The following is a 16,257-nucleotide window of genomic DNA, read 5'->3' as shown; positions in this document are numbered from 1 at the left end:
GTGCCATGCAAAGATGTCGCAGACTTACCCAAGATCAATAATTTTATGCGAAAGAAAGAGGATAATACCTTTATTGGAAAGCATGCAAGAAAGTTTCGAGGAGACCAAGCCTATTCTTTTTTTCAGTATGCTCTGAAGCTAACCAGTAACAACTCCATTAATGTGGAAGTACAGATTTTTGTGAAAGTAAAAACAGCTCTACTAATAGACTTTTGAGGAATCTGTTTCTCTATTAATAATATCGTTCAAAATTCAATTCCAATTAAAATTATCTTGAAGTAGAATACAGAAGTTCTTCCTTTATAAGTTTTGAATGGAGCAGAACACATGCAAAATTCTTAAAACGATTTAAAAAATTAGTTATATTAAATAAAATATTGACTTTCTTCTAATATCATTAATTTAAATTAAAAAATACGTTGATTTCATTCGGACGTATATATTAAATGTCTCCCATATCTATTCATCTCAAATATCTTCCATATCTATGGGTGGCGTTATTTAAACTCTTTTATATAAATATTCACATTAAAAAATTGTCTGTTTTCATATATTCTAAAATAAAGAATGGTTTTTCAATATCCTTAATTATAAATTTCTTCTTTTTGTGACCTACTTACACAAATGCTCAGATAATAATATTTTCCTTGAAAGAAAGCATTTTTATTGTTTTATTCGGCAAGAATTTCATAAACTTCATTTCTTATACAACAGGTTTTTTTTCTTATTTCTAAGAGACGGTGCAGCTTTTTTTTCCTTACAAGCAGTTTATTCTCATTCCTTGGAGAAAGGTGAACATTTTCACATATAGAAGAATTTCGCTCATTTTTCATTGAAATGATGGAATTATCTTTCTTGCACATCTGTTTAATTTATAACTTATTTCCGATTTATTAAACAATTTTCTTTTGTTTTTATGATTTTTTTTGAGTTTCGATCAATGAAAGGGTTCTTGTTCTTCAGTTTAATTCTCTATGCCTTAAGTAAGGATTTTTATAATTAATGCAAAATTGGATATCGAAATTTCAGCTGTAAAGAATCTTCGTAATTAAAAGTATTTGATAATTTAAGATTAATTAATAATATTTTTAATGATATGAAAATTGAATTAGGATTCTAAAAAAAAAAAAAATCTTTATTTCGTTAGAGGGCTCATATTATATTCATAATCAGTTTGGACGCTAATAGTAGAAAGCTCTTAATACTCATAATCAGTTTTTTAATTTGCAAAATTGACTATGAATATACTGAAACCATTCAAGAAATCAGTTTTTTTCCATTGCATCATATTGATTCAAGAATTTAGAATTATTTTATCGATTTATCTCCGATACGAATAGCATGTGAGGGCATTATAAGATAAAAAAAATATTCAAATAAGGAACGTTTATTCTGCAATCAATATTATTGGAGTAGTTATCAATATTCACTAAAAAGATACTCTTCAGATTTTTGTTTGCAGTCCTTCAAATTAATATATAAATATCACTTGAAATGAGTTCGAAAACTATGAGGTTTCTATACCATAAAACCTCTAAACCCTATAGCCTATTTGAAATTTGGCGATTTTAATTAGAAAAGTGCAGTCTAGGATAGGAGAACTGAAAATATCAAAAACCCAAAAGGACTTAGAATTCACATTTTCTAAAAAATTAGCTATTGCAAATAAAAAAATTACTACTAAAGCCCTTGAAGTTATTCAAAGTAAATCTTGGATTGACCTCACTAATATCAACTCAATATTACAAGAAAAAATATTTCAATTAAAATTTTACAATGAATTTATTTGTAATGATCAAAATATAAGTTTTTTTTCTTCGTAGGTGAAATTCTAAAGATACCCATTCGCAAAGTAAACTTTAAAAATATTGATATTACGAAGTTTACAAAAACTCTTAATCAAGAAATAGTTCGACTGATTTTGAATCAGAATAATTAAATAGACCAAGTATCAAATGTTTTCACAACAAACAATTTTCATGCAATCGATGATAGCTGACGTATATCTTCAAAATTTATATATATATATATATATATATATATATATATATATTAAAAATTTAGAAATTTACAGAAATCACGTAAAAAAAAGATAGAAAAAGATGTATTTAAGGCTTAAATCAAAAGATAGAAAATATATCAGAATGCTATTTAAAAAAATATAAAAATTTATATAAAATTGAATTAAATCCACCGAAAGGTGAGGAGGATCTTTTATATGTGATAAAGCAAGACTAGAAGAACCCTTTGGGATTCATTTTGATGTTGCAAACAAAAGAAGCTTTCAACTCAGTTCAATTAAAAAAAGAAGATGGCACCCTTATTTAAACAGTTGTAGAGGCCCTTCATGCTCGTTTGAGATTTAATTTTCCTTTTATCGACTTCAGAGATAATTCCATTCAAAACAATATTCATGAAAATTGCAGAACACCTCGAATTACAAGGATAGGTTTTTCCATTTTTCTGATTAAGAAATTGAAATACTTTCAAAGATATTAATTAAAAAAGCATCAGGACCCGATGGACTTTATGGGAAATTTATTATTTTGGAAATTATCTAAATTAATAAACCATTTATTCATGCAATTATGTCTTAAAGAAGGACTCTCACCCACCCACCTTCAAAAAAAGAAAACAGTATATTTAGCACTCTTTTACAAAAAAGATAAAGGTTAGTTTAGATATAGTTAAGTGTCGCTTCTTTCGATTTGATTGTTAGATATACTAGGGAAAGTTGAATGCGAAGAAAACATTTTAACATCTTCTGAATACAAAACAAATAATCAATTTCAGTTGGTTTCACATGAGGAAGAAGTTCAAAAGAAGAAATTATTATCCTTAAAATTTCGATCTGAATGGCAAAATTATATAATAAATATATCATATTAATTTCAATTGATGTTATAAATGCATTTATTCGGATATGAAAGTCGATTGGGCTTCAAAATTTTTAAAAAAATGAAATGGTCGAAAAATCTTTTTCAGTTACTGGCGATAATTTTGGATGAGAGGTTCTGTTTTGCTCTGGAGATAAGAAATATAATCATAATTATAACGTAGGCTGTCCACATGGCTCCAACTACAGGTAGCTATTGCGGTTATTAATTCTAAATGATGCATTGCAGTTGCGATTTCATAGAGATGTAATTAGCCTTGCAAATACGGATGATTTATATTTATTTAGGATTGAGTCTGGAAAGCATGTGATAAAAATTAAAGCAACAGAGACACTCAATAAAAGGGAAATGGAAGAGCAAGAATGTAAAAGTAATATTTGAGCTTCAAAAAATAAAACTTATTCCAATAAGAAAAAAAAAATCTATTTCATCTCCCATAATGTTTTTTACAAAGCAAAGGAATAAAAACCACACGGCAACTTAGAAAAAAGGGAATTATGCTGTATGACAGACATAATGGTAAGCAAATAATAATTATAATGGACAAAAATATCCAAAATTGTTAACAGATTAACACTGGCCAAAATACGAAAAGAACTCTCGAGTAAGGTTCTTAAAATACTATACAAGAGAGCTCTTGAAAGAATCTTCGTTAATGCAGCTTCTGGCCATTGAACTGGAACTAAACAGAAAATTACAAGTATCTAAAGGAAAGTACTTTTAGCAATAAGGAGAGCTTTTAGGACCATTTCTATTTCAGCACTTCAAATCATTTGTGGAATAGAAGCAATAGAACTTATGTGTGGAATCGAATCAACAAAGTTTAAGGTCAAATAAATCATCAATAACTTCCCAGGAATAGACACTAATTTTACAGAAATGTCGTCTTTCAGTGTTTTTGAACCAAATAAATCAGGAAAGCATCGTTTTCGTGTTGGCAATTTCTACTCAGTTTTCTTAAGATAGAACTCATTGTAATACAACATGCAATAAAATGGGAAATGAGAATAGAGGAAAAACATGCCTATATCCCAACAGCTACAATGGTTTAAATGTTCTGCAAAAATCCAAATAAAAAAAAATAAGCTGATGTAGCTTTTGAATTGCGTTCTCTATTTGCATTGGGTGAAAGCTCACATCGCAGTAACAGGTAAATGAGATAGCAGGTAAAGCTTGCAGCAAATGACATAATTCTGACAATGTTCATTTGAAAATTTCAAAAAGATTTTTAAAAATTAGAAAAAAAAAATGTTAGTAAAGAAGTTGGGATATGTGGGAAAAAGAGATTCATATATGAAACATTTAAAGAAGTTAAAATTTTCTAAAGCATAGATAATATGTCCAGTGCCCAAGTAGTTACAAATCGTGGACTTTGTTCCAAATACCTGCACAAATTCATTCTTAAGGCAGGAAATTATCGAAGTAATGAAAATATCAATGATAATATACACCACTTCATATTCTCTTGTCCATTGTCCATTGCTGGAACATTTCAGAAGTGATATTATGAAGTTTTATGGAAAAAAGAAACTGATAAATGACAACTGGGCTCTTATATGTGAGCATGAATTAGATTTATTATTATTAATTTAGAAATTAATTTTTTATATACCGACTATAATTTGTAATTTTTCATAAATTCTAAATTTTTAATTTTTAATAAATGATTTTATTCCATATAACGCTGCTACTGACACATATAATTTAATCGATAAAATATAAGGCATTCAAAAGAGAATACAATTTTAACATTATGTTTTGCAATCATTGCAATTAATTAATATAAGGCTGACACTAAAATTGGTTTCGTAGCACACAGATATTTCGAATTACAAAAATTATTCTAATTATTTAGGTTTACTGTAATTGTCACAATGGAAGTAATTCAGCATCATTTAACAATAATTTTAATATAGCAATTATCTTCAATTTTTATAAAACTTAATTATTCCTTTATTAATCAAATAACTTAGCCTTTTTTATGAACAGCGATCAGTGATTAAAGAATAGTAGCTGATATTGATCACAATTATATAATATGTTTAATTTGAAAGGAAAGGGCATATAAAATAATTATCACATTAATTTATTCATTCAACCGTTTAACTTAACTTAAGAATTATCAGCTACTTCTTTCTTAAATCTATATATTGCCTTCTGAAATAAAGTGTAAATAATACAATATCCAGCCAGTATGGATCCTAAAAACTGCATCATATATATTTGTTCTAATGATTTTGTTTCCATTTTCAATTCGAAAAAGAATTTTCCCTTACAGGCAACGATTCAGTTCCCCTGGTAGCTTAAGAATCTTGTCGAAAAATCTTTGGAACTTAGTATTAACATTATTTTTTTTTCCTTTCGACTTCATATCTGCTTTACTTCTTCCAACGTTTCTGTAAATAAATTGTAATTATTATTAGTAATATTAACAAAATTATAAATTAGATCAATAGTTATAGTTGTTTTCCATGAAGAATTGTTTAATTTAATTTAAAATTTTATTACGTTTCAACGAAATTATTTATACTAACAGATGCAGCTGCTCTTTAAAAAAACTGAAACAATAAGTATAACAATTATGTAATTAATCACATAGGAAATTGAATTATGTTATGAAGAAAAAAAACCTTTAGGTTTTGCATTGCTATGCATGAAAGAATCTGTCTCCTTTTTTCCATATATATTTTGCTGCTCCATATTTATCTTTTTATATAGTGGTTTAGAGATTTCCGATATACAAAAAATATTGTCTTTCGGTGGATCAAACTGCGATTTATTTGCATTGGAATTCCTATTTAACCTCAATTGCAAATTCAGATTTCACAAAATATAATCACAGATGGTTTCCTAATAAGAAATTGGCTTTTTTTTTTCTATTAGTGATTTTACAAAGAAAGTAGAGCCTTATTATCTAATATATAGAATTAGATAATAAGAAGAGATTAGATGATTATGGAATATATTATTAGAATTAGAATATTATATAGAATAGAATGACATAGAATATGCTAAAATTGGAAATTTTTATCTTCCAACCCACACCTTTGATTTATTACTATATATCTCACCTGAGAGATTAGTAAACAATATTCATTTAAAACAGAGGGCATTTTCAAACACTTCGGCGAAACAATAGACTTGTTGAAATTTCTTTAAGCAATCTGTATTATCTCTATACAATGCATATAATACGTGAATGAAAGTAGAACAATACGCAATTTCTCATTTTAAAGAAAATGTATAATTACTTTCAAATAAAAAATACTACAAATTAATTTTTTTATTAGCCGCCCTTTAAAACTATATCTTTACCATGATTACTGATTTTGACTCATTTCAGTATAAAATTGTTAAGTGTTAACTGTAAAATAAATAAAAAAATAATGAAGAAATTTAATTAAACAAGATTTAATTGTTGTTTGTAAATATAAGTTTCTGACTCAGCTCACGTCTGTATTATAAAAGCTAAAGAATAATTTTCAATCTCTATTTTTTTTTTGATTTAGTGCTTTTATTCGAATTGGGTTATTTCATTTTCAGAATTTTTGTATTTTTCTAATCCATTTTTAAGAAATAAAATTTTTAAAAATATATTAAAATGCTTTTGTTGTGGAATAAAGAGATTTTGCTTGATTTTTTAAAATATTTTTTATTCGCTTTTTAATATTATTCAAAGTGTAATATGCCAAAAATTTTGGATTTGAATTGTCTCAGTGAAATATCAATACTTCCGTTGTATTTCAATCAGCTAAACCCCAAAATTGGCATTAATTAAATAAAGGGTGAAATTCGATATAATGAATAATGTAGAAAATTGTTTTAAAATGATTTGTTTGTTTTTTGTCTATGGTATTCAAAAGATTCCGGATGACTAGCTAAAATGGGTTTAATTCATTCACTCTTTTTTACTATATAATAATAGACATTAAATTCGATTAGTAAGCACTTGTGTTATCGGGAAAGACTAAAATTAAAGATTTACGATGCGTAGTTAAGAAAAGGTGAAGATACTAAATATCTTGTTATAATTTTATATATAGCCAGTGTAATTTTATATATATAGCCAGTGTAATTTTATATATATAGCCCGTGTATATTCTTATATATAGCCATATTTTTATAGCCATTGTAAATTGATATCCATAAATAATCTGAGGTTCCAATCGAAACAAAAAAAAACTGAGATGCATTATTAATTCGCAATCAGCAAGAAGATAACTGATTATTTTTCTTTCGAAAAGCACTCTAAATTACTTTCTTGAAATAATTTAAGCTAAAACTAACCACAGTATGTCTACACTTTTAGACTACAGATAATTAAGAGGTTTTGACGTTTGAAAATTTACTGATTAAAAGTTAATTATACTAGAATAGCATGGAGAAACTAATGCACGTTGGTGTGGTACCAATCATAAATAATTCAGTTGACTATCTAAAATGCATAAACAAATAATATACGGAGGGAGGACAAAAAGGCTTGTTATCATTAAAAAAATTACAAGTTAGAGTAAAAAATATCGAGTATTTACTTGTTATATGCCTTTATATTTATTTAAATAATTTGTATGAAACATACTTCATCTATTATCCACTGGGAAACTAATTATCTGCTCTGTGTGAAATTAAATTTCTTAAAATTCTATACAGATTCTTATTGCAAAAATAAGTTTGCCATGATTAAATGCAGTTGTAAAATTATAGTAATATATTAAGCAAACATTTCTGTATATGTATCTTATTGATATTAAATTCTTTTCTTTTCCCTATTTTCCCAATCATAACGTGTTTTCATAATAACAACTGGCTTAATTTTTTTCAATTGGTTTTAACGTAACTAATATATTTCTATATAACTTTCATCATCGGTATAAGCTAAATCTTGATATTTTTAGGTTTAAGTGAGAAATGATATGTAACGAAATATTTTAACTTTCATCTGTAAAAGGATTTTTTTTGCCGTTAAAACAGCTTCATGTTATTTATCCAAAATGTGGTACTAAGATTAATTTAAGATTAAGATCAATTTAAAAAAAGATCTGAATTTTAAAAATTCTTTCTTACAAAGTATCTGGGAGTTAACATACAGTTTCTTCAAACTCTATTTTTAGTATATATTTGATTTAAATATTTTTTGTGGTAAAATGTTCATATTATTTTCTGGATTAATTCTGGATCAGAAATACATAACAAAAAGACGTTTGATGTACAAATATCTTTATTACAACATAGCCAGGACAAATGGTCCACATGTGATGCACAATAATATATATTTATCACAAGTGTACATATAATTGTACATGATTCATTATCGATATAACTTACATATTGGACAGTAAAAATATTAATTTTCCATCGAGTAACAAAGTTCTTACTACTGCGAACAAAAAAACTGCAATGTTGTTAGACTGAATCTTATTTTAATACAATTGAATAAAAATCAAAATATATGTATTAAAAAACGGATTTACATTTAAAATTTATTGGATATATTGATAAATAAAACATAATTTATAAAATATTTTTTTTCAAAATTCCGTCTAAGATATTAGAGTTATCCTCTTGAGGGTACTGAAAAACTATTGATCTATTTCAACAATTGCATGCGTAAAAAAATTTTAAACATTGCAATTTATTTTACTTTTAAGAATGAATAAAAACTCGCAAGTCTTATATGAATAGAAATAATCTATTTCAAAAATAAAATTACATTTCTTGTAAATATTCGTAGAATTCAAATTATTTCAAGCACCATTTTCAGTCACAGTTATTTTGAAACTATTGATCAATAAAATTTTAGGAAAAAAAATTTTGTCCAAAATTAAATATGCAGAAAAAATGTACCATTTCTCAAACGTTAAATTAAATCAGCCTCTAATTTCAATTTTTTCTAAATAACTGCGAAATTTATACGTAAAAAATATTTTTAAAACACACATATCGATATTTTATTTTTTTTACATTTAACACTTATTCACAATGTAGATAACATAAAACAACGATAACAGTAGCCACTGGTAAAACAAAAGCAGCAACATTTATAACAACATCTATGCAAATAGTTTACAAGGCCACATGCAACTTACATTACAATTAACATCCAAGTAACGATTATGCATCAAAGTTAACTTCAAGATTCTTATCCTGATGCAACTAGTTGAGATAGAACATCTATAAAACGCCGTAAAATGAAATCTGCTTATGGTTATTAAAAGTGACTCCATGTTGTGAAAGTAAACAGTCGAACAAATGCTTAGTCTCAAATGGTTTTTGTCAGGTCATCTTTTTTTTTTATGTAATATCGTACCTTCCAGATGTGTTGCCATATAGTTACAGAATGCCAAATGATAAAAATAACAACTACACTTCTTTTAAAATAAGAATTTAAATCTACTGTAAAATTCAAATTATTCCCGCTGAGAACCATCGACTCAAAAAATTTCTCGTAGATTCCAACTTAAAATTTCGTCGACATGAAAATCTTAAAAGATTTCAATATCAATAAGCAAAAAAAAAAAAAAAAAAAAATATATGAAAAAGTGAAAGAGAAAAAAAAAGTTAACTGTAATTTACGAAAAAAAAATTTTTTTTCTGGAGAAGTTTTCAATATTTACAGGAACTGCTAGTCGATAGATATCTCTCCGAAGTTATCAATTATAGCTGCCTGCGTAAATAAATTCAACCGAAATATTACTTGCTTTTAAATTAAACAATTGTTAATGAAAATTGTATAGAATTTTAAAGAAAATTATCATTGGTCATTGATATTAAATGTGAACTGGAATTACTTGTAAAGTAATCGCAATTTCCTCACCTTAGGATAGTTGTACTGCATAAACTGTGCAGCATTTTACGTATTATGATATATTTTATTGCTTCGAAATGCCTCTGAATTATGTAGTCAAACATCAGCAAGGGAGCGATGACTTACAGAAGATTATACAACATACGCACTCCTTAAATGTAAATGAAAAAATACGGGAAATAAACAAATTTTACCCAGAAAAATGGCAAATCATACATACGGGAAGTCTTTCCGTGACATATGAAAAATATATATAATCTTCCAAATCTACCAGTTGCTATCATTTTGGATTCTTCGAAGCTTATGCAGAGCTCTGTATCAAATATATAAAGAATAAAAAACCCAGTAACCTTTTCGAATAAAGAAACATTAAACACCTGCATATTCAGTAAAATAATATGAACAAGTTTTAAAACATTATTTCTGGATAAAGTGAAACAATTTCGTAATAAATGAACCGGAGTGTGTATTAATTTAACTGAAAAGTTAATCCTTATAAGGAATCCTTATGCTCAAGATGATGGAATTAATAATTCCGGGACATTGACATTCTGTTTATATCAATTAAAAATCCACAACAATAAAGCCATTACTGAAAAAGATGACCTAACATATGGCTGGCATTTAAACCATAAGTATTCATCGTTAAAATGTCTATGCCCATCTACTTAAAACGGAGGCAACATTTTTTCTATATACTTTGGGTGTTTTCCACTTGTTAATTTACATAAAACAGCTACAATACGCCATCTTTCAAACCATAACTTCATAGCCAGTGTAAGGCACTTTATGAATTTCATATATATATATGATCATATAAAAAATTATGACCGCATTATTCACTTGAAGCATCACATTCCATTCGTGTTCTTAAATATTCTTGCATCTTATTTTTTAAATATCCTTTATTATTTCAGTACATTCTACAATGCTGTTACTCAATCTCGAGATTTGAACATGATGTAAAAAAAATCAGATAAAACAATGATTCAAGTTATATTTAAATGATGATCTCTGGAAATCGATCTAATATATTATACCATTACGTATGCAAAACTGACTTATAGCACAAAGAATAATTCCTTATTTTGTTGAAGTAACTACCAAAAAAATCATGCACCAGAAAATGTAGATAACAAAATTTATAGCAAAATATAATATGTGTTTTGCTGTTTATTTTCTCAACAAATCGCGACATTTTTGTTTAATTACTATGAAATGATATTCTATGAGCAATTACGTTTATCAGATAAAAAAATCAAGTAAAAAATTAGAGCTGAAAAGTCAGTCCTTCATTAGATCATAATGCTCAGTGTGCAAATTGTTCCCAATAAACCGTTTCACTGATTTAAATTTCTTTGGACATTTTTTTCAGTCGTAAGGGCTTATATATATTTTTTTAATTGTTAAAACAAGTTTATATCCGAAATTTCAAAAACTAGATTTCCGTGTATTACATTAGTGTTTTACTTGAAATATTGTTTCAGTTTCAAAATTTTCAACTTGAAATGTTATATCGTTTCAATTTTTAATGTACTGATTTTCTGAAATAAAAATTGCAAGAAAATCTATGACTAAAACTCCCAAGATATTATTATTTTTTTTTTCGAAATTATCTTAATCAATCACTATGTTCAACAAATATTGAGCAGACAATAAATGTTTAGAAACAGTTATAAACTATCAATATCTATCGAATCTCCAACAATACACTCTATTTGCCATGCGGGTCAAACATCTGTAGCACCTATATCATCTCTATATGTTAAGCTACTTTAGTCCTGTATGGCTATTGGCTTTTGATTCTATCATTATAGATATGATCTATTTAACATCGTCATATTTAACATGAAATTACTTTTTGAGAGTTGTTTGTTAATAGACATTTTGTAAATACAAATATTCTGTATATCTTTCAAAAGATCTGTCCCAGACAGTGAATCTACACTTACCTGCTGCCATACAAATCGTTCTTAAGCAATTTTTCATTGAGAAAAGCTCATTCCAGATTTCTTAAAGCCAGAATATTGAAGTGAATATACTACATAATGAAATGTGGCATCGCAGTTTCTATCTGAGTGAAAGTGAGTTTTTATGGCCGCAAAGTAGCATACATTTTGTCTGCGACAATTCCTTTGATAAACAGATTATAAGTTATAATTTTCAAGTAAATTAAACAATCTTTCGAGTGAGAATGTTTAAAATGATATTCATTTCATATTAAGATCACTGATATCTTACGCTTATCAATTGTAATATAACGATTACTAATCATCAACAAACATGTTTTTTTTTTTTGAGCAAATATCATCAAACAGTATTTTTAGTATTTTTTAAATGTAAATAAAATTAGTGAATTCTTTTTAAACATTCTAATATACTTCTTTCTTAATAGCTTATGAAACAGATATAGAGATTTTTCTCATCTCACTCTGTCATTTATTTAAATCAATAAATATATTTAATAATTTAATTATTTGTACTTCTACTATAAAAATCCAAACTCTTCAAATTTTAAAAATAAATGATATTTTCTTCAAAAATGCATAACAATTTATAATATACTTTATTCTTAAAATATTAGAAAAAGAAAAGAAACAATATCGAATAATATACTATAATCATTATTCAAAATGAAACTATACTTTGAAATTTCTGAAATTTAAAATGTAAAAATAAACTGAATGATCATTTATGCAGCATTCTCTTCTGAATTTCTTGTAAATTTTAATCAATGGAATAAAGTATTATATTTATTCGCCTTATGATAACATACAGTGCAAAGTCTTGTAAAACTCTTTCGTAGTTACCTTAAGAAATGATAGAAGATAATTACAAATCAAATAATCCTTAAACTCGAGATTGGGACAAAAGCGAGTAATTATGATTCGACTTGAAATGGCGTGTAAAAAGCTTGAAAATCTCGATCGAGTTCTTAGACTGGCCGTCCTGTTCAAAGAGGATCGAAACGGTGAAAGATTGAAATTTTCCATTGTTCGAAAAAATGATTTTTAACTTAACTTCATAACTTTGGAAATTTTTTTAACCTGTATCACTTCAATGCTTTCCTTGGTTGATTTCTCCCCTATCATCTCTCAACGTCATAATCCAAACCCTTTTAAAAATTAGAGTTTAAACGAGAAAGTGATAGTAAAAATTTTCTTTCCCTTATGAATCCGAACATGAAAATAAATAAATAAAATTTAAAGATGTGTGATAGATAAATGAAAGATTAAATAAGATAAAGGTAGAGGTGAAAAATTAAAGATGTATGATAGATAAATGAAAAAAATAAATTTATGTGTATTATGTAATTAGCTATTTTACTTTATAACGACTCTTGTTCCTAAAATATATCTTTCTACAATTTACTAAATTTGAAGAATTTTATTTTCAACATCATAATTCAAACTCTTATAAAAATTAGAATTCAAACACGAGAAAGTGACTATACATTTTATTTTCCTTATGAATCCAAACATGAAAAAAAAATTGTGATAGATAAATGAAAGATTAAATAAGATAAAGATATAGGTGAAAAATTAAAGATGTGTGAAAGATAAATAAATAAAAATTATGTTTATGTGTATTATCTAGTTTACTTTATCATGACTCTTGTTCCTATAATATATCTTTCTACAGTTTACTAATTTAATTTAAAGAAATTAATCACATAAAGTCTGAAGGTCAAGACAGATTTCTTTTCTTCTGATTAAAAGGAAATGAAAAATTATCGATTCTATACCAATTACGATTTGAATTTTATTAAAAATTGAACTATGAGGTTGAAAATGCAAGACAGAGAAAGTAACGGAAGATAACTTTTTCAACGTGATGTCAAAAAGTTTTAAAAAGTAACCGACTTCTGGAGATGAAAATCACTGTCCCTATGATTACAGATATCAAAGAACATTCAGAAGAACAATAGATATCAAAGAGCAAAAGTAGCTCTTATGATATCTGTTATCCTAAATTGTAAGGGCGTTAATTATGGGAAAATAAAATTCTAACCTGCCGCCATTTTGAATTCGTTTAAATTAGGTAACCCATCTACGAATTCCACCGAGATTTTTACCCTCTCTATGATATATTAATAGCTGTTCCACAATCTACAAACATGACCTGAATTCCTTCGTTATCACGCTGTCGTGAAAGCATGAGAGGGACTGCTGGGAAGCAGCATGTAATATTTCACTGGTAATGTTTCGAACACACATTATCTGACAATTTGCACTCGCTTAGCCGCTTTCTATCACTTCTTAATGTAACTTCAATGAGTTTCGAAAACTCAGCAAATTATATTTAGATCCTTCATCCGATATCATAATGCTGAAGCATCTAAAGTCCTCGTTTGTGGTAGAAAAGGTATTTAGAAAACACAAAAAAAAAAGCAAATTGAATCGTTATCCAACAGTGATCCCTCCATTCCATTCAGTAACTTAAATATATAAAATGAAAGGAAAAGAATATTATATTGTCCAGCCACAGACATTTTGTTTAAAAAGCAGTTTTGTCCGACATAACATTTATATAATGAAAACAGTTCCTATATCTTCATGTGATTACAAGCTTTGGTATTCTAAAATACACAATTTGTATTTTATATCACCTTGAAAAATCATTTCTATTTTCTTTTTGTATTCATTTGATAAGCAAATATTTTATCGAATGCATTAATGAAAACATTGATTTAGTCTTACTAATATTATCCATTTTGATAACTTAATTTTCCCTATAATATTTGTGAATAAAATATCTGTGAATCCAATAAATGAAGTTAAGTTTGTGGAACACTGCAATTTTTGCCTAATATTTCTTCAGTAAACCCTGCATTCCCAAGCAATTTGAAGTAACGATTTTTATAAAAAAGAATTTTTAAATATTTTGTGCCACAAAAATGGAAATTGCTTTATGATTTAAAAACTATAAGCCAATTTGATTTACATTACTTATGTGTATTCTTAGTTATATTCAGTAAATAATGCAGTCTCAACTACTGCAGTATAAAATCGAATCACATTACGATATAGTTCCTAGTCAAAGGAGGACACCATTTTTTTTAGTCTTTCTTTTTTTAAAAAGACCGTTCTCGTTTATCGGAACACAAATTCAACGGACCACAAAGAAGAACACAGAGAAAGAACGAATTTCTCCAAAAACACACAGGTACAAAGAAATTGAAATAGTGAAGCTGTTACGCATTCGCTGAGGTTTTCTTGGTAGAGTCAGTTTTAAACAAAAGAGACTCGACCGTTCGTCTACTGAGTACTATCTTGCTTTGATGTCCTTTTTGACTCGGGTGTTCTCGTATTCATCCTTTCTTTGAATATAAAAGCACTCGTTCAGAAAATCTTCCATTGTTCGAAAGAGGTGGCGGCGAACTCTTGAAAGGGAATAGTCCTCGTCCGGATACAGCTGAAAAACATGGTTGTTAGGAGTCGGGAAATATGAAAAAAAAAATGCTAAAAAAATGCAGGTTAAGGTTTAATAATATGAAGTTTCTTCAAAGCTTTGTTTGAGATCTAGTCTTAAGAATGCGTTTATACATTTGGTGTTTTACTATACATACAAGAATTAGCTAACATTAACTAAGTTTGTAATCTATTTCCTAAGCCTTTATGAAAAAATTATATTCGGTAAGCTTTTCCGAATTATAATGATTAGATTTAATGCTTGCTCTAGCTATGGATTTATTAACTGACTTCTTTAAATTTTCAGCAGGGACATCCCAAAGAGAGATTATCCTTAAATGAAAAATAATCTCTCATTGTCCTGTAGCAAGGAAACATCTCCTCCACTAGAAACTCTTCTGACAATCCGTTTATTCTTTGATAATGAAGAACGACATGTCCTTATTTGCATTTGCATTATTTAGAAAATCTAATACATCGTTATTGAATATATATATATATATATATATATATATATATATATATATATATATATATATATATATATATATAAAGTGTTTGTGCTCATCATTTTTGAAATCTTATGCGTAAATATATTTATGTAGAAATACAGTGATTTGAAAAGATTTATAACTATACTTTAGAGAGAGATCTAAAGTGGGATCCTTTTCTATTTATTTCTTTATTATTTCTGGAAATAAAGTGCGTACAAATAACAGACGGATATTGATTCTGGAAATAAATGGCAATAGATTTGTTGTTGCAGATAGAAATAGCACAAGAAAACTTCATTAAAAAGATAGAAAATTTTTAACTTCTAATAACTTACTAATTCTACAACAAGCAATAAAAGATTTTTTAAGGGCGTAAAAAAAGTATCATAAATGGTAATAGATAACCTGATTTTTAACTTGAGTAAAAACAATTTACAATCAGAATAAATCATTAATACCTACTTCTTTGTAAAAATTTATCCAATTCATTTCATGGCTTTCACCCTTTTAAAACAATATTTTTAATGAAATTTTTAAAAAAATTCTCTGCAATTAATTATATTTTTCCCAATTTCTGCTTAATAGTTTTAGTTATATCGTACAAAATTTCATAAAAATAAGAAAGATTACATGATGCCGAAAACTTGAAG

The 16,257-nt window shown here is 27.0% G+C and overlaps 1 protein-coding gene across 2 annotated transcripts in view; it reads right to left on the bottom strand.

Annotated features, from left to right (window-relative positions):
• Nucleotides 1–12,390: 12,390 nt before the first annotated feature.
• The window catches only part of LOC129962095 (inactive dipeptidyl peptidase 10-like), a 381,626-nt gene continuing 377,759 nt past the window's right edge, over nt 12,391–16,257 (bottom strand). For both annotated transcript variants that reach the window (XM_056075816.1, XM_056075817.1), the window contains exon 21: nt 12,391–15,117. In XM_056075816.1, coding sequence (XP_055931791.1) covers nt 14,971–15,117 — 147 coding nt within the window. In that variant the 3' untranslated portion in view covers nt 12,391–14,970. The remainder of the gene's footprint in view (nt 15,118–16,257) is intronic.

The sequence above is a fragment of the Argiope bruennichi genome, chromosome 2 (assembly GCF_947563725.1).
Source record: "Argiope bruennichi chromosome 2, qqArgBrue1.1, whole genome shotgun sequence".
Taxonomy (NCBI): domain Eukaryota; kingdom Metazoa; phylum Arthropoda; class Arachnida; order Araneae; family Araneidae; genus Argiope; species Argiope bruennichi.
The sequence above is the reverse complement of the archived record's forward strand: the minus strand, read 5'-3'. Positions and strand labels throughout refer to the sequence as shown.